This window comes from Sylvia atricapilla, chromosome 26 (assembly GCF_009819655.1).
Source record: "Sylvia atricapilla isolate bSylAtr1 chromosome 26, bSylAtr1.pri, whole genome shotgun sequence".
In the NCBI taxonomy this organism is placed as follows: domain Eukaryota; kingdom Metazoa; phylum Chordata; class Aves; order Passeriformes; family Sylviidae; genus Sylvia; species Sylvia atricapilla.
In genome coordinates, this window is record NC_089165.1 from 803,464 (window position 1) to 822,131 (window position 18,668).

At 50.2% G+C, this 18,668-nt stretch overlaps 1 protein-coding gene across 8 annotated transcripts in view; it reads left to right on the forward strand.

The window, feature by feature from the left end:
• The window catches only part of PIP5K1C (phosphatidylinositol-4-phosphate 5-kinase type 1 gamma), a 49,245-nt gene extending 30,644 nt beyond the window's left edge, over positions 1 to 18,601 (forward strand). The window contains exons 6-19 of one of the 8 annotated variants that reach the window (XM_066336440.1): positions 1,556 to 1,708; positions 4,282 to 4,581; positions 5,091 to 5,296; positions 6,429 to 6,512; positions 6,957 to 7,005; positions 7,961 to 8,045; positions 8,707 to 8,886; positions 9,028 to 9,057; positions 9,840 to 9,981; positions 10,261 to 10,293; positions 12,623 to 12,730; positions 12,958 to 13,090; positions 17,237 to 17,320; positions 18,176 to 18,601. In XM_066336440.1, the coding sequence (XP_066192537.1) occupies positions 1,556 to 1,708; positions 4,282 to 4,581; positions 5,091 to 5,296; positions 6,429 to 6,512; positions 6,957 to 7,005; positions 7,961 to 8,045; positions 8,707 to 8,886; positions 9,028 to 9,057; positions 9,840 to 9,981; positions 10,261 to 10,293; positions 12,623 to 12,730; positions 12,958 to 13,090; positions 17,237 to 17,320; positions 18,176 to 18,178 (1,590 nt within the window). In that variant the 3' untranslated portion in view covers positions 18,179 to 18,601. The other 7 variants (XM_066336441.1, XM_066336442.1, XM_066336446.1 and 4 more) reach the window with 7 other exon arrangements.
• Positions 18,602 to 18,668: the final 67 nt, after the last annotated feature.

Here is an 18,668-nt window from a genome sequence, read left to right on the forward strand (position 1 = left end):
AGAGCTATGTGAGTGTAGTTATTTTAATCATCTTAGAATAAACTCCAGCTTGTTCTTGTGCTTCAAAATCCCCTCAGAACTGGAAAGGCTGGTTTTCAAATACCTTGGAGTACAAGCTGTTGGGGCTTCAAGTGCACTGCGTATGAATTTGGGCCTTTGCCTTTATGTGACATCCTGTTCTATGTGAACTGGGGAAGGAAACACATCCATGAGTGCACACCCTCCCCTTTTGGAACAGCCCTTTTTTTGTGACTTCACCTGTAGATGGGGGTGATCACAGCTAAACACCTGCCAGTGAAACAAACCTGTGCTAGTGCCTGGTGGGAGGGTAACAGGGACCCCCCCTCCTGTTAGCCAGCCAAGGCAGTGCTGCCTGATGGATAAGTGTTCAGAACTGAGGACAGGCAAGGAGTTTGCCTCAGTTGCAAAGGTAATGGCTCTGATATGTTGTTTCTGCTTCTCCTGATAGTCTCTTGCCTACCACAGCAGCAAATGCTTTTAATTATGCCTGAGATGATTAACTTGATCAAGTCTGGGATTGTTAATCTGTGCAGAGCTGAAAGCTGTTTTCATTACATAATGATGCGCATTTATTGTTCTGATCACCTCCCTTCCGTGCCCCACCTGACTCTCCGCATCTCACCTCTCACTGGGCAGTTCTGTGATCCTGCCCTGACCCCACCTGACCTCTGCAGAACCTGGGTGGGCACTGAACTAAAAAGTGCATCTGCATGCTTTGCTTTCTCTCTTTTTTTTTTTTTTTGTTCCTTTGCTGCTGGGCAAGTCCTGCTGTTTGCATCCTTATGACCAGACATGTTCCCCCAGTGCAGGCCCCAATGCAGAACTTTTTTGCTGTGCTTGAGCAGGGCTTATCCCTTTTGATTGCACACCTGGCATAAGACTTGTCATGTGTTTTCAGCACATGAAGTGTGGCTGTGAAAATACAGCCAGGTTGGATGGAGCTTGGAACAAACTAGTCTAGTGGAAGGTGTCCCTGCCCATGTACGGGATGAGATGAGCTTTAAGGTCGTTTCCAGCCCAAACCATTCTGTTTGGCTGGAAATCAGGCACTGGCTTTTGCAGGGAACAGGGGAGCACAAGGCCAGGGGAGGCTGCTGAGAACAGCCAGTGCATTGTGTTCCCTCCAGCATAGTGATACGTGGTTCCCTGAGCAGACTGTGGTGTCTCCTGAAATCCTCTGTGTCCATCAGTGTGTGCTGGGCTGTGCTCAAAGAGCTGAATGCAATACGTGCATGCAGGCACAATGGGGACAGATAAGATGTCATTACGAAGGCTGGATGTTCCTGAAAGCAGATGACTAGTTGGATACTGAACAGTTGGGATGCCCTGAACTGGAATTTTAGCCTCTAATTATAAATTGTCCATCAGTCTGGCTGCTAGACCTAACCCATAATGAAAATAGTTCTCACTTGAGCTTTGCTACCTCTTAATCTCCCTGGGTGACGACATTATGGGGAAGGCCTTGAGGGCATAGATCTCAAATCTGCAATAAATGGGGGATAAAACATCACCTTTTTTTACTTTTTCTCACCAGTATTCATTATGTAACGAGCCTCTGATCGAGTTGTCCAACCCCGGGGCCAGCGGCTCCCTCTTCTATGTCACCAGCGACGATGAATTCATCATAAAAACTGTGATGCACAAGGAAGCTGAATTCCTGCAGAAGCTCCTTCCTGGATACTACATGGTATGTATCACTCAGGACCTCGGACCCAGCTCCCCTTTATCATGGCAGAGGATCTCACAGGGCACGTCCTCCGCCTGGGTGTCTTCTGGCCTGTCACCTGAGTGTCTTGTGGCCTGCTCCCATGCCAGGGACAGTGTTCAGCATGTCATGAAGCAGTCCCAGAAGCACAAATCCTACTGATTATTTGCAAACTCTGTGGGTAAACATGAGACATACAATTGTGCCATAGTTTGTAGGCCTGTTTTGGCCTCAGAATGGCTTCCCAGATGTGTGTTTCTGAGTGTTCTTTTCCCAGAACTAGTTCATTCCTCTTCACTTGGCAGCATGTATTTGCACGAGCCTGCATTTGGGGGTGGCTGCTGATTGCAATCATAGCATGGTAAAACTCTTAAGGTTGGAAATGACCACCAAGATCATCAGGTCCAACCTTCAGCTCAGCACCATGATGGTCACAACTAAAACTTGTCTTCAAGGGCCACAGCCACACATTATTTGAATCCTTCCAGGAATGGTGACTCCACCACTGCCCTGAACAGCTTGTTCTAATGCTTTACAACCCTTTCCATGAAGAAATTTCCCCTAATAGCCAACCTAAACCTCCCCTGGCACAACCTGAGGCTATTTCCTCTCATCCTGTCCCTTGCTCCTTGAAAGCAGAGCCTGACCCCCACCTGGCTGCACCCTCCTGTCAGGGATTTGTGTAGAGCTCCAAAAGGTCCTCCCTGAGCCTTCTTTTCTCCAGGCAATAACACAACCACTTTTGTTTTGTGGGGAAAGCACTGCTGTCCCTGAATCTCTCCTATTTCTGCTGTTTGACCATTATTCTGAGGATTGTTCTGTTCCTTGCACAGGGACATTTGAGATTGTCCTGTTCCATGGACAGCCATTGCACTGGTCCCCATGGTACCAGCCACTTTGCACACCAGTCTGGCAAGGCAGGATATTGAGACCCAGAGATTTGCATTGGGTCAAGTAAATTGGACCCAAACCTCCTGTTTTGGTGTAAAAACCAGGAGCTGGTCCCTGCACAGCTGTGCTGGAGGCTCCAGCTTTATGGATGAGAACTCTTGATATTGTTATAATGACCAGGGATTTGTTTGTTGTGAAGATGCCAAGGAAGCTGTGATGAGAAGCAATGCTGGTGCCCCATCTGTGTGCCTGGTGTAGTGGGTTTGTGTGATCCTACACTGGTTCTGTGAAAATCCTTTCGTTGCTCAATATTTACTGGGGAAAATGTACCCAAGAGAGGCAGGTTATGGGATGTCTGTGTGTTAGTGACAGCCAGGCCAGGAAGAAATTCTTCCCTGTGAAAGTGGGGCACAGGTTGCTCAGAGGAGCTGTGGCTGCCTCATCCCTGGGAGTGTTCCAAGCCAGGTTGGACAGGTCTTGGAGCAGCCTGGGACAGCAGAAGGTGTCCCTGTCCATGGCAGGGGGTGAAAGCAAATGGTCTTTGCAGTCCTTTCCAATCCAAACCATCCTGAGATTCTGTGAATCACTTGCTTTTGCAGGTGACACTCACATTCCTGGACAGAATGAGTTTTCTTGGAAAGCACTGCCTGTTGCCTAATGTGTGTGGTAAATCAGGTGCGAGGTTTGGAGTGGGAATGGAGTTGCACTGTTAATCATCGTCAGTCAGTGAATTAAACTGAGCTTACCTGTCTGATGCAGAGTTCTGAGCAACCTGTTGCAGCTTTCCACTGTCTGTGGGTTCTGTGGTGCTACGCCTGATCCCCCTGCTGCTCCTGGGAAACCACCCATATCAAAGGAGTCAGGGAAAGGAAGCAGGGTGGTTTCATCCTGAGTTACTTTAAAGCCGTTTGCATTTACCTGCCTCTGTTACTTTTGGCACTCTCCAAGAGGGCTCACTGCTGCGCACAGGTGGGTGAGCTGAGGGGAGTGAAATTTTAATACAGTCACGTTTCTGCTGTCTGTCAGAACCTGTCAGGTCTGTCCTTCCTGCCACAGCGTGCAGAGAAGTTCTGTTTCCTTCTCAAATGTACCCAAAGCTGAACAAGCAAATCCTGCCTGTCATGTCATTCCTAATTATTCTGCTGCCTAAAAAAAGGAGATGACAGCAAAACAGGATATCTGTGCTCTCTGGTTGACTGCTTCATAAAGCAACTCTGCAACAGGAGGAGAACATTTATGTTGTTTTGTTTAAAAAATAACCTTGTCCTGGTTTATTCTGGGCCAGAGAATGGCTCTTGATTCTGACACTTGTGGAGAGATAAAGAGAGCTGTTATTTTTAAGCTTGAAGTTCCCACTTATTGTATTTATTTCTTTCCCAGTTTGGTTTCCTTTTTTTTAGCTGCTGTACTTGGGGAAAGCAGGGGATTTCCGGACTTGGTTATTTGCCCAGGGAGTGGTGAACATCTCAGTCCCTGTATTTTCAGGTCCTAATGCCACTGAAATGCAGGACTTTGTCAAATGCGTACAGTGAGCTGCTGTTAAGTTGAGAGAACCTCTCAGCAAAGGATCCCTTGTCCAACTGTTGATGTGCTTTGTGGTGAAAACAGCAGGAATTTTCTGCTCAAATGACCTTTCTCCATGATTTTTTCCACCCTTGCTGCAGAATCTGAACCAGAACCCCCGGACACTGCTGCCCAAGTTCTATGGACTGTACTGTGTGCAGTCCGGGGGCAAAAACATCCGCGTGGTTGTAATGAACAACATCCTGCCTCGAGTAGTGAAAATGCACCTGAAATTTGACCTCAAAGGTTCAACCTACAAACGTCGAGCATCCAAGAAGGAAAAAGAAAAGTCCAGCCCTACGTACAAAGATCTGGACTTCATCCAAGACATGCCCGAGGGCCTGATGTTGGATGCTGACACCTTCAGTGCTTTGGTGAAGACATTGCAACGAGACTGTCTGGTAAGGAGGGGGCAGCTCGGGGACAGGGTAAGGAACCTCTGTGCCACTCGAGCATGAGGAAGAGCAATTTTCAATTGAGAACCTTGCTAATCTGCTGATCCCAGCATAGGATCCATCCTTTCTCTTGCCCTTTTCCCTGAAAGCCAAGCAGTAGAGTTGGATCTCATAGCAACTTCTGAGGACTGAGGCTGTGCTCCTTTGCCTGGTGTATCACACTTTGGCACTGCTCACTTGTAGCTGCTCTGCTGGAGCATTTTCCCAATCGCTGTGTTGCAGATACAATGGTGTTTGCAAGCCTTCAGGCCTTTGGTGTGATTGTGGGATGGCCAAACTCTGTGCAGTCAAACCCAGAGGTGACTGTTGGTTCAGAAACTTTCAGGCTCTGTCAAAAGTGGGGATGTGGATGGGATGCTTTGCTTTGATTGCTTTGATTCCATGCTTCAGGGTCTGTATTTCTGCTGCTGGCTTGATATTTTGTCTTTGTTCTTGAACTCAATACTAACCTGTAGGTATTGGAAAGTTTTAAAATCATGGACTACAGCCTCCTGCTTGGGGTTCATAACATAGACCAGCATGAACGGGAGCAGCTGTCAGAGGGAGCCCACAGCACGTCGGATGAGAAGCGTCCCATGGGGCAGAAGGCCCTGTACTCCACAGCCATGGAATCCATCCAGGGAGGGGCTGCCCGGGGGGAGTCCATAGACACGGATGACACGTAGGTGAAACCTGGGCTTGCTCATGCTGTTGGGAGGGGCAGAGATGGAGGATGGAGTGGGAAATCCCTAATGAGGCCCACAGGAGTTCAAGGGAGCAGCTCTCCTGGGGTTTTGGTAGTGCTGCCATTGTGGTGAGAAAGAGGGAAGCCAGGGTGGGAAATAGTTTTGTAAGGCTCTGGCCTCACAGCTGTCTCACTTCTTAGGCCAGGCTGTAGGTTGTCAGCTTGTGTAACAGCCTCTAAACATCCACCCATGCCCTGAGGAGGAGACTAGTTCAGCGCCCAAATACTGGAGCAGAAGTAGGGATTCAACCTGTCTGTAGGAGCTTGGAGTTGTCCATCACTCCCATCTTTGGAATCCCTGGCAGTTCCCTCAGGCCATCCCAGTGGGGTTAGCAGACAGCAGCGTAGCCAAGTGCTGGAGTCACTGCTGGAGCTGGAGGCTAGGGGTTGCCCCAGGCGTATGCTTTGCTTGATCTGGGGTTCTGCCTGGCTCCCTGGCTCTTGGGCCAGGGAATGATGGAGTTTGCTGCTTGATGCTGCCTGTGACCAACTGCTGTGGGTTTGATGGAGGGTCAGTTGTGAGAGATGAGATAATACCATGGTGTTTCCAGTCCTTCAGGCAGCATCAATAATTACAGTGGCTGCCTGAAGGATTGTCTGGTACTCCTGTGCTTTGGTTGTGTGCTGGTGCCAGTGGTTGCTGCATCTTTGGCAGGGTGGCATTAGTGTGAACAGGACTGGGAATACCTTAAATCCTTGAGGGTTTACTGCCCTATTGGCAGACAGCCCTCACTGACCCAATAAACAACCTGATTCCCAGAAGTAAGCAGGAAAAAACTCCATGGTGCTTTCTGGCCCAGGCAAAGCTGTGCCACATGATGCAGATACACAGATTCTGTCATGATAGTGGTGTTTGGCCATGCAGGCAGTGACCCTGGGACACCTAGGGTCAGGCCAGGTCAGTCGGTGATTCCCGTGGTTATGTATAAAGTGACCATGCTGGTTTTAGAATGTGTCTGACACCACCCCAGAGCCCCTTAGTGTGGCTACTGTTGCCCTTCCCCGGAGGTTGGGTGTTAGAGGTGCTCTGACTAAAGCTGCACCTGCTGAAGTTCTGCTTTACCTGCAGGATGGGAGGGATCCCAGCAGTGAACGGCAAAGGAGAGCGTCTCCTGCTGCATGTAGGAATCATAGATATCCTGCAGTCATACAGGTAGGTAACCTGGCAGTGTGTATTTTCTGGCTGATAGCACCTCTTTTAGTACCAAATGAAAGCACGGGGAATGTCCTCTCCTCTAGACTGTGAGGATAAGTAAGTATGGCTGCCCCAAGCTGGCCATGGGCTTCCATCACATCCTTAGAACAGCTGGGAACACACAGCCCTTTGTCCAGGATGATGAGCTGCTCATAAAGTAGTTTCCCACCTCAGTGTGGGAAGCAGTCTCCAGGGGTGGAAGGTGCACCTCTTCCAGCCCAGCTCCTCCTTCCCTGTGGTGTTGTCAGGCAGTCCTGACCTGGGGGAGATGCTGGAGAAGGCTCATTCCTGGTGACATTGGCAGCTCAGGGAACTCCCCCATAGGGTTTGAAAGGGGGTTGGTACAGAGTGCATGCTTGAATCTGTATCTTTATTTTTATCTCCATTTTTCCTTGGAATTAGGTTCATCAAGAAGTTAGAACACACCTGGAAGGCCCTTGTCCATGATGGGGTGAGTGCCTGTGCAGAGGCAGGAATTGTCCAAGCCTAGCAGGGTTATCTAATGGCTATTTATAGAGCCTGACCTGGCACAGCTGCACCTGATGAAAGAAGCAATTCTTGCCTCTCATTCCTGCACAGCAGGGTGGTGCCACGTATTCCCAGGCGGGGTCCTTGCTCAGTCCAGTTTCTCACATGTTGAGCTGTTGTGCTCACAGCTTTCCTCCCATGCTCCTGTCTGTCCCTTTCCTCCTCCTGTGATACCAGGAGCACACACCAAGATGTGTGTGTTCCTGGGCTGTCAGGAGCCCTGTGCTGTTCTCTTTGGTGACTGGCTGTTTCCACATCAGCAAGCTCTCTGCCAGCAAATACCTTTTCGTGTTTTCTTGCTGGCTTCATTCCTGCAGCAGCCAGGTGTTTGTTTCTGACAGAACAGCCTTGGACGTGGAAACCGTTTTCCAGCCTTGCGTTTCCTGGCTTTCCTTAAACTGGCAAAGGAAATGTGGAGATGCCAAATCATGGAAGTGCAGTCAAACGTCAGAAGCAGAAAGGGTCTCAGTTTTACAATTTTAAACAAAAACCTTTTAAATGTATGGAGACCCTTGGTTAAATTTGGGTATCTGTATGACATGCAAAAGTATTCAGGTGTGCTTGGAATGGCATTCAGCAAAGCTAGAAGAAGTTTCATGTATGCAATCAGGCCAATGTTTAAAAATCATCCAGGAAGTCTACAAAGGAATAAAATCACCAAAATCCATTATAAAATCCCAGCAAGACTATAATCAAATGCAATCAGAGGCAACACTTTTGGGTTATTTATAGCATTAATTAGAGTGTTTCAGTTAAGCCTTTCCATTTTAAGGCTCTGTCAGTGCTAGATGTTGGAATAAAGAAGACTGTTGGTTGTTACAGAAATTGTGCCTTGAGGGATCATTTTAAAATTAAACAATTGCTTCTTGCTGTTGTAGGACACGGTATCAGTACACAGACCCAGCTTTTATGCAGAGAGATTCTTCAAATTCATGACCAACACAGTGTTTCGAAAGAATTCCTGTAAGTATCAAGTTCAGGGGCTGCTGTGCTGTTAGACTTTACCTTGTCCTTGCTGCTGCAGCCCTCACAAGGAGTCTGTGCTGGAGCCTGAGCAGGGGTTTCCACTGTGGTACAGCTGAAAGAGCTGGGGGTGTTCAGCCTGGAGAAGGCTCGTGGGAGACTTTGGAGCCCCTTCCAGTGCTTAAAGGGGGCTTAGAAAAAGGAAGGGGAAGGACTTTTTATACAGGCAGATAGTGACAGGCAAGGGGCAATGGTTTTGAGCTGGTAGGGTTAGATTAGAAGCTAGGAAATTAGAGAGTAGTGAGGCCCTGGCACAGGTTGCTCAGAGCAGCTGTGGCTTCCCCATCCCTAGAAGTGTCCAAGGCCAGGCTGGACAGGGCCTGCAGCAACCTGTTCTAGTTCTCATGGAGGGGGTGGAATGACATGGGTTTTTAAGGTCCCTTCCAACCCAAAACATTCCAGATACAGAGCAAAACTGAGAACTGCAGAGCCCTCAGATTGTCACAGCTCGCCTTGGTCTGTTCAGGCTCCCTGCACCTGACCTGGGTTCAGCTGAGGAGGGATATGTGTGAGGGCAGAGCTTCTCCTTGTGAAGGGAAAAATGCCTTTGGTGTCACCATAGCTGGTGGTGGTACTTTGACCTTGTGTCTCCCTCCCCCAGCTCTGAAGTCCTCCCCCTCAAAGAAAGGGCGCGGTGCCTTGCTGGCCGTGAAGACGGCGGGTCCCACTGCGGCGTTCTCGGCCAGCCAGCTGGCCTCCGAGAAGGATGACACCCAGTACGACCTGCGGGCAGCCAGGAGTTACCCCACGCTTGACGATGAAGGTGACAGCCCTGCTCAGGGTATTGGCTCTATGGTTACCCTTTCTTTCCTAGCAGTTCCTTAGGATCCTCCCTTGTTCTCATCAAGTCCCCCACTGTGCACCAACTGCAGATCTTTCCTCATGGATAGCTCTTCATTGCATGTCTTGCTGTGCTTTGCAGGTGCTAAACCTAACCAGGACAGGGAAGAAGGTAAGAGTACATTGTTTTGTCGCAGCACCAGCAGGTACTTGATGCATCACCTCTGCATCAAAGGAGACCAAATCCCTTATTTGAAGCACTGTGGGGTTCTGCAGTAAAAATGGTCGCCTGCATCACTCACTGCTGCAAGACAGTTGCTGCCAAGGGGCACCATAAGTCAGAGCCCAAAAGCCAACAGAAAGTTGCATTTTCTACCCTTCAAAAAAAAAGTGGGGGGAGGGGGTGGTGACTGGGAACCGCAGCACTCCAATGACAGTATTTGGGCAGTTATAACAGGCAGGATCTTGCCGTTCAAAAACAGAGGAATGAGCTGGTTCTGTGCTGCCTTTCCTTCACTTCCATCTGCTGCATTTACAGCTGCATGCTGGAGGACAAGCTCCTCCAGTCAGTGCATGGGTGTTGGATTGCTCCCTATGCAGAGCACTGGACAATTGGTTCATGTCTTAATTTATTTGGATATCTATCCCTGGTGATCCAAGCCTTTAATCCAGCTTTGGTCACCACTGAGAAGTCTTCATTGGCATTCTATTCCCTACCTGTTGTGCTGGAAGTGGTGCTGACTGGTTTTCTCCAGAGGATGCCTTGGGAGAGGCTGTCATGTTCATGGACCCAGCTAAACTTCCTGCCTGTCTGTGGTTTGAGTGCTCGGTCCCAGTGCGGATGTGCAGGTTCATGGTGGAACAGCCTCGCACAGGGCTGGTGTAGGTGAAGTGTTGGTCTTTGACTTAATCCTCTCTTCTTCCTGCCTCTCCCCTGCCCCTGCTCTGGGCTAGCAGGCAGGCCAGACCTGCTCCCTTGCACTCCTCCTTCCTTTGAAGAAGCTACCACGGCCTCTATAGCCACGACACTATCGTCAACATCTCTCTCCGTTCCTGAGCGATCCCCCTCGGAGACCTCTGAGCAGCCCAGGTACAGGTGAGGACACTTCCCCTGCTCCCACTGGCGTCAAGTGGCTGCTGTTCCTCTCTGTGCTGCAGATCCCAGCAGGCTGCCCTGCACTCTGGAATGCTAATGACCGATTTTAATTAAATCTCTCCTGGGAGCAAGCAGACACAGCTTTGATGGGATTAATTATTGCTGGAAGAAGTGTCCATTTTTAAGTAGAACATCTCCTTTATGGGATGCAGAGGTAGATTTGGGGACAGTGCAGGGTTTCTGGCTTAAATTGCTCCTCCTTCTGTTTTCTTTCCACAGGAGGCGTACACACTCCTCAGGGCAGGATGGCAGGTGAGAAATGGGTCTCCTATCTTGTTTCATCTTCTTTCTGCTGCTCAGAGACCTCATGTTTATCCCCGTGCAAAGGTCTCTTAGAGGGCTGAGTGGGAATTTCAGTAGCTCCAGGATTTTGGCACAGATGCTGAGCTGCTTCTGCAGTCAGATGATCCGCATTTCTTACACAGAATTTTCCTTGCAAAGCAGATCTCTTAGTGCCTGGAAAATACCATAGTTATTTGACAGGAAAGGGGACAACAGTGTTGTCCAAATTTACCTACCCACCCAGCACCAGAGTCAAGGAAGGTCATTTAAGTCCATTTAAGCAAGTAAGTGAGCCCTGACAGCAGGAACATTCCCCCTCTGAGCATCTGCTTGTGGCCTGGCAGAGTGAAAGGGCTTTGACTTTGTGAGGTACTGAGCACCCTCAGTCCCCACAGAAGCAGCTTCCAGTGTTTTCAGAAATTTGTGAGGCTTTTTCTCTGCTGTGATGTCTCAGAGCCAAGGGCAAGGTAGGACAGAAATGCTCTGCTGCAGAGGGGTGTCTGATTTTAGAGGCTCATATCATGAAATTATGGTGCGTTATTGTGGAATTATTTTGCGCCTGTAAAAATTACTCCATCATCCATGTCACCAGGATCTGCACGAGGAGCCAGCGGATGCTGCTCACTCTGCCCTCGCTTTCCAGGACATTGTGTAGGTGTAGTAGGCTTTGAAATTACATCAGAGACTCAGTCCTGGGATGTTCCATAGCCAGAGGAGCCTGACAGCCTGATGTCCTCTCTCCCTGCAGTCAGTATTTGGTGCTTGGAAGGAAAGGCCTTTGGAAGATGAGGCAGGCATTGCAGGCATCTGCCCTTGTTCCAAGCTTTAAGTAATTTGCTGAGTTTGGTTGACTTGCACTGTGAAAAAATCCCTTTCTGTGGTATTTCCTAATGAAAATACCTCTGGATGCTGCATGTCGCTGAATCCTGGTAAATTCCTGTCCCTGGAGGGCAGAGGCCTGTGTGAAGTGTCAGGGGCTTGTGAAGCACATCATATCCTGCAGAATCCAGTGTTAGAAATTGCTGAAAATTTGAGACTTAAACCCAGGCCCCAGTGGTGGGGCCCATGTGGAAAATGCAGTGGCTTCATCCGAAACAGTTCAGATTCAATGGTACCTCATGGATGGAGGGAGCTGCTGTAGTGTGTGACTGCTCATCCAGAAATAGGTCAGGTGAATCAGAGTGACCTGGAAGCATTCAGGGAGCTCAGTGGCTTGGTCAGAATAGATCTGTCTGTCACAGATATGCCAGGGCTATACCAACCGTCTGCAGGTGTGGCCACCTTTGCTCTTTTTTTGCCTAATTTGTCCCTTTCTAGTGCTAGTGCCTCCATATGTCCTTCCTGGGAGAGTAGGGACCTATGCACTTGTGGAGCTCTCAGGGATCCCCTGTTGAAAACCAGTACAGACACAAATCTATTAAAGCAAGAATTTACATTCATGAGCTGAGATGGAAAAAACCTCACCCAGTTTGCTCAAGAATGTGTCACACCTCTGGTTATTCTGGTCTGCTGGGGAATTCACTCCAGGTTTGAGGTCCAGCCCTGTGAGGAAAAGTGTAGTGAGTTCCTTGCATGGAGCTGGGCAGAAGTGCTGCCCACTGGCCCCAGCTCTGGTCAGAGCCAACCCAGAACAAGGCAGTGCTTTCAGTGAACCCAGAGCACAGCCGCTCTCTGACAACTGCCCCTCAGCTTGGCAGGTTTCTGCTTCTCCTTCCCGTGGAGCCAGCCCTGCTGGCGCAAGTAATTGCTTTAATAGCATGAGGTATTAAAGTGAAGATTGTCAGAAACAGTTCCAGCATGTGCAGATAAATCTGATCTCAGTCCTGGAGTGGCTTTGGTGTGGTGGGAGACTTGGAAGAAGTCAGAGGCTCTGGCCAGGTGCCAGGCTAACTCTGGACACAAATTTTCCCTGGAGGCCAATTCTCTTTGCTCCCATGCTCCATCTGACACTGTCCATCTTTTCTGCAGCACTGGCTGTTTAACTCCTTTGCTCTTGCCCTCTTTTCCCACCTTGTTAATCTTGAGTGTTGCAGTCTTCTAGGACTGGCTCTTTTTCCATGGAATTTTGGTTATCCCAAACCCTCAATCCTGGGAGGTCTGAGTGCTCCCTCTGAGTTGAAATCAGCCACTGAGTCTGTGCTGGAAGCACAGTGCCACAGTAGCAGCAGCAGCTGTGTGCTGGTGCAGAGCTGCACAAGAGGCTTGGCTGGCTCTGAACTGACTCAGGGTGACCTAAAATTGAGGGCTGTGCATACCTCATGCCCAGCTGAGTTTTTGGGCCTGTCTCTTGGGTTTCCAGGTCACACGAGGAGGTGCGGGTTGAGGAGGAGGTTCAGCAAATCAGTGTCGAGCTGGAGCCCAAGTGTGACGTTGAGATTGTAGCTCCTGAAGAAGAAGAAGTCAAAGAGTGAGTGTTGTAGAGTGTTAAGCAGAGCCCACACAGTGGGTTTTGAGCTGTGGCTGCTTGTGCTGGAGTCATGGGTGTTCGGTGAGGCTGAGCACAGTTCTGATCTGCCCTGATGTGACCTTTCAGGATATGACAGCACAGCATCTTCAGCTCCTCTGTAATAAATCAGTTTGCTTGCTTCTGTCCTGGCTGCAGTGACTAGACTGTCATTTCCTTCCTCTCTGCAGAGAGGCAGCTTCTTCAGCCTGTGCCATCGTCACATCCACAGCCACCGTGGAGGTGGAGACAGCCAGCCAGGCCTCGGAACCAGCCAGCCAGGCCTCGGATGAAGATGACGTGCCAGTCACAGACATATACTTTGTAAGAGACCTGACCCTTGGGGTGTGATGGGAAGGGTTGGACAAGGCTGTCTGTATCTGTTTCAGCTGGGTGCTGGGCAGTGGCTGCTCTGCACCTTCTTGGTGAGGAGCTCCTTGAGACCTTGGTGCTGGGTGGGTTTTTGAATGCAAGGAATTGGATTAAACTTGGAGAACCCAAAACAGCATCTAGTGGGGCTCACACAGGTGGCACTCCTCCTGTGGATGTGGATGTAGCTGTGCTGCTCTACTTCCAAGCACAAGTGCTTATCTAGGCCAGCACATTTGCTCCTGGGACAAGCCAGAGTGATGTGGGTGCAACAAAGAGGTTCTTGCTTCCTCAGCCAGAGATCTTGGCTGCTTTCCTGACACAAACATGGCCTAGACCCAAAGGGAGGTGGTTGCAGAGGGTGACATTGGGCTCTGGTGAACTCCAGCTTTTCCTTTCCCTGCAGGCTGCATTAGGTGATGCAGTGGGAGTCTAGTGCTGAGCCAGGGAGTAAGTTGGTGGTTGGCAGCAGAGTGCCGTGGAGCCTGGCGCTGGTCCTCACTCAGCTCCCACAATGGCTGAGCAACTTCTGCAGACCAGAGAAGAGGTGTTTTAGCAACATGTACCTGTCCCATGGATTCCCAGAGCAGAGCTGAGTGCCTGTCCCATGAAAGCTGAGCTCTCTCTCGTGCCTGGGCACTGCAGCCCTCATTAAAAGAGGTGCCCGGCTTCTCCCTGCTCTGACTTGTTGCTGTTGGTTTTGTGGGCTGGAGATGACTGGAGCCCATGCGATGGGCTCCTTCAGGCTAAACTAAAATGCAGCATTGGCCTTTCCCCGGGCTCTTGTGACTCTGCTGCAGAGCTGCTCACTCATTGCCCTGTCACTCTGAGGCTCGTGGGAGCTGTGGAAGGAATCAGTCTTGTTTTACAGCTTGTTTGGGGTTGGATGCATGCTCTTCAAAGTGCAAATGGCTCCTCTAACATCACTGCCCTCTCCTTGTCTGTGGATGGCAGCTGTGTGCAGGCAGATCCTGCCTGCTCCTCTGGCAAGTGTCTTCTAGTGAGGGTCAGCTGCTCTTCCTCCCTGTTCCTGGGCATAGGGACTCCCCCCAGCTTGAGGGGCACCTCTACCCAAGAGAAAATTCTGCGGAGTGTGTTCATAGAGAGTGTGACTGACTGCTCATCAGCATTTCATACTTCATCTGAGTCTGAGTTTTGCATTAAATGTGTGTCGTGTGCTGTGGAGTGTTTGTCACTGCTGGGATGAAGGGAAAAGCTGATTTGAGTTCCAATGGGCGCTCTCCTTGGAAAGCCACTTGAGCTGGAGCTCAGGTGAGACTGCACACATGCACTCAAGTAGCACCACAGCTGCTCTACAGGAGTGCTCAGGGGCAATGTTGGGTAAAGGGATGGTGTGTGCAGAGGAGGATATGGCCAGTCCCAGGGGACTGTGATCTGATCACTGGAAGTTGCTCGTGGAGAGCACTTCATTCTCCTGTTCATCCCTGGGGAATAAAAGTGCAGAGTGTGGCAGGGCATGGGCACCGCTCTCCCCTGCACGGCTTTCCCACCTGCTCACCTGTTCAGGCCTGGAGTTGCCCAACCCCTTGGTTTTTGCTTTCTCTTTTCATCCTCTCTTTCACATCACCCTTTTTTTTTTCCTCTGTTTCCTTTCTCACCTCACTTGTCCTGGGGCCACCCAGTTCACAGATGGGAGGTACTGGATTTACTCTCCCCGCCAGCGCAGACTCCGAACTACCTCACGTTCCTCTGGGATTGTAAGTGACCACACCAGCACAGCATGTAGGGGAGCAGTGCTGCAGCTTTGAAACACTGAGGCCAGCACCCCATTTCTCTCAACAGCTGGGGCTCTGGATTGAGTGGGCATTAGGAACCTCCCTGCAGAAATGGGGGAAGCATATTGAAATGACACTAGTAGATCCCCTTGTAGGATCTGAGAGAATCATGAGCTTTGTCCTGCTTTTCTGTAGACTGGTGACAGCTCCTACCCTGGGATGGGCCGTAGTGTCACCCAGCTCTTGGGAAAAGCGAGAGCAGTGAGGCCTTGGTACAGGTTGCCCAGAGAACTTGTGGTTGCCCTCTCCCTGGAAATGTCCAAGATCAGATTGGATGGGCTTGAAGCAATCTGGGATAGTGGAAGGTGTCCCTGCCCATGGCAAGGGGGGGATACTGGGTTATCTTCCAACCCAAACTGTTCTATGATTCTAAATACCAGATCTGGCCAGAGAAGCACTGGAGCCTCTATAGGTGATGTCATGCTCAGCTTCCTCAGCCCAGGAACAGGGTTTTAAAGACATCATTAAGATGTTCTGAAGTTTCTAAAACTCCAGTTGCAAACAGAACTGCTTTGGCTTGTGGGGAGCAGCTCATAAACCAAATGAGGCAGGAGCTGGTGCTGCGTTAGGGCTGGTTTCAGCTCTCCAGCTCTTCTCAGCATCACCAGTGGGCTCCCTCCTCACTGAAGGTGTTCTTTGAACAGGGAGGATTTTCCTTTCCAAAAGATGCAGGGAGGCATTTGAGCTTTTAGGGGCTGAATCTAGAATTGAGGTAGTTCTGGGGTTTAGCATTTACCTTCTCAGGCTTTGGGAGAGCTGCTGTCCCCCAGGAGGTGGTGGCAGTGCTGCTAGAGCCTCGCTGGTGTAGCCTGGTGCTCCTGTTTGGGTTACAGGCAGGGTGCATGGGGAAGCAGGGGCAGGAATGTGCCCCTGGCTGTGGCTGATGGCATGAGGAAGGTGATGCACTTCTGTGGGCAAATAGGCAACAACTCCTGCCCCTCAGCTGGATTTGGCTGCTCCGGCACTGGGAGGGGTAATGCCAAGCACTGGATGCTCCTTTATCTCCCGCAGCTCCCTGCATACATCAAAGCTCATAAAAGGCTCTGAAAGAGACTGGCTGGAGCATGTGGTTCAGTCAGGATGGATGAACCATCATGGATGAAAAAGAGGATGTGGGACAAGCTTGATGTGGTGGGGAGCTTTCCTGTACCTCTGACAGAACCCTTTGAGAAGTTCCAGACAGGGGTTTTGCAACTTTCCTTTCTCCCAGCAGTCTCTGCTAATGGAGCTGTAGTTACTGAAAGGTTCAGCATGTAGAGCCCAGTGCTTCAAAGCTTCTCTGGCTTCTTGTAGTTCCTTGTGCATTGTAGACTGTCATGCTCAGTTCCTGGGCTGGGAACACCACAGGCTTCTTCCAAGCACCCACTTCTGCTTCTCTTCCTTTGCAAATGCCAGGCTGGATCAAAGGGGGCAGTTTCTTCTCTGTGGGAGCTCCCCTGGAGACAAAAGAGCCCATTTGCAATGTAAATTCCACACACACACACACACACACACACACACCCCCCCCCCCCCCCGGGAACCCTGGAAGCAGAGACCAGCCTTTGAATCTGTGCTGTGTCTGCAGCAGAGTGTGTCTTCTCACACCAATGCCCAGTGCTGTGATAACTGTCCCTCAAGGCACACCTCCTTCCCCTCATTCTTTGCAGGGTCCAGTTGTGTTCTGCCTCCTGTGTTGTACTTGTTCCCATCACCCCACTATGCCCAAAATCACTGCAATGAGTGTTCCCTTTCAGTGGCCGCCATCCACCATGGTCTCACCTGCCTGCTCCGCTGCCTTCTGCAGAGAAGGAGGAAGGCACAGCAAACAAATCCAGTTTCCCTGTAAAAGCCCTCCTGGACATCAGTTTGTAGCATGCACAGGGCTCTGGAAATGGGAGGGTAAGAGCTGGTAGCAGGTAGCAGGAGCCCACAGCTGTCACTGCTCTTAGGTAAGTCACTTCCCAGATCTCTCCGTTTCTCTGGAGCCAGGTGATGCCATGGCAGGGAGGTGAGGTTTCCCTGACATCTGAAAAGCTCTAAAACTTTGTCCCTGCAAGAGGAGAGATTGTGCCACCCCCACTGCATCTGGCACAGGTCCCATGTCCCGTTTGGCAGGGAGCAGGTATGTGCTGAGGATGAGGAGGGCTTCTCTGCAGAGAGCCGGCTCTGGGCTCAGTGCTCTCCCTCCAGGTGGACAGCTGTTCTTACTGTATTGTTTCCTACTCTTTTTATTTTCTCCTTTTATTTTTTACTCTTCTCTCCTTTGCTCCCTGCTCTGCTGCTGCTCTCCCTGCATTCTCCCTGCCGTCTCTGGCCACTCTGGCAGCCGACAGACGAGAGGAGTTGGGTTTACTCCCCGCTCCACTATAGCGCTCAGCTCCACTCTGTCTCCGATGAGGAGAGCGATACAGTAAGTGTCCAGCAGCCGTGTGCCGGGTGCCCGGTGGGTCAAGGTCGGAGTTTGTGCTCCCTCTGCAAGGTCAGCTTGGCCTCTGGCAGTGTGGGGCTCCTGCATGGCTGTGGCAGAGCCCGGTTGCCTCTCAAGTCAGCTCTGTGCTGGCAGAGCCTCAGCCTGCTCAGCAAGGGCTTTGCCTTATTCCCAGTTGTTTGGTGCAGGAAAAGCTTTGGGGAGCTCAGGTTTTCAGGTTTTCCAGACATGTTGCCATTTGTGGAGGGTGTAGAACAACCTCTCTGGTTGTGCTGGGAAGTTGCCGGCACACAGACCTGACTGACATGGGCACTGGTGCTCAGGAGTTGATCCTCTTTCCCTTCATGACCAGAAGGACATTGAGGGGACACAGAGAAAGAAGTGGAGCTGGGGAAGGGGATGGAATACAAGTGTGATGAGGAGCAGCTGGGGGGGCTTAGCCTACAGAAAAGGAGGCTCAGGGGAGACCTTGCTCTTCACAACTCCCTGACACGAGGATGTAGCCAGGTGGGGGTCGGGTTCTGGTCCCAGGGAACAAGGGACAGGACAAGAGGAAACAGCCTCAAATTGTGCTAGGGGTGGTTTAGGTTGGATATTTTTTAAAACTTCTTGACTGAAAGGGGTTGTCAGGTATTGGAACAGGCTGTCCAGGGCAGTGGTGGCATGACTGTCCCAGGAAGTGTTCAAACGACGTGTAGCTGTGGCACTTAAGGACGTGGGTTAGTGGTGAACATAGTGGTGGTGCTGGGCTGATGGCTGAACTTGATATTCTTGGAGGTCTTTTCCCACCTTAATGATTCTATGATTCTGTGACTCTCTTCTCTCTGCCTCTTACAGTAATCTCTATGCAGACGCAGAAGTCGCAGAGAGCAGTGATTCCCTCTGCAGGTCGATGTGTTCCCTTTTCGTTGATGCAGCCATTCCAGTGGGATGGGGAAGAGCTTGCTGACACCAGTACTGCTGCACTGCAGGATCCCGGGCACTGCGTTTCAGAATGGAGCAAAACTATAACCATGTATTTCTACTTACCCCAGACGTGGGCAGCAAAGAAACCACCTGCTCACCCGCAGCTCCCAGCAGAGAATTCCAGCTGGGTGTAGAGAATCCTGGGTAGTAACAGTGTTTTCCAGACGTGCACTACCGCAGCTACCTATCCATATGTGATACTGTGAACCTTTTTAATTTTTTAATCATGTATTTATTTCTTTTATCTTTGCACAGAGACAGCACAAATGTGCTTTTTAAAACATTTAGTTTACTGCACCTTTTTTTTTGTTTTGTTTTGGGTTTTTTGTTTTGTTTTTCTTTGTTTGTTTTTGGACGGTGGGGT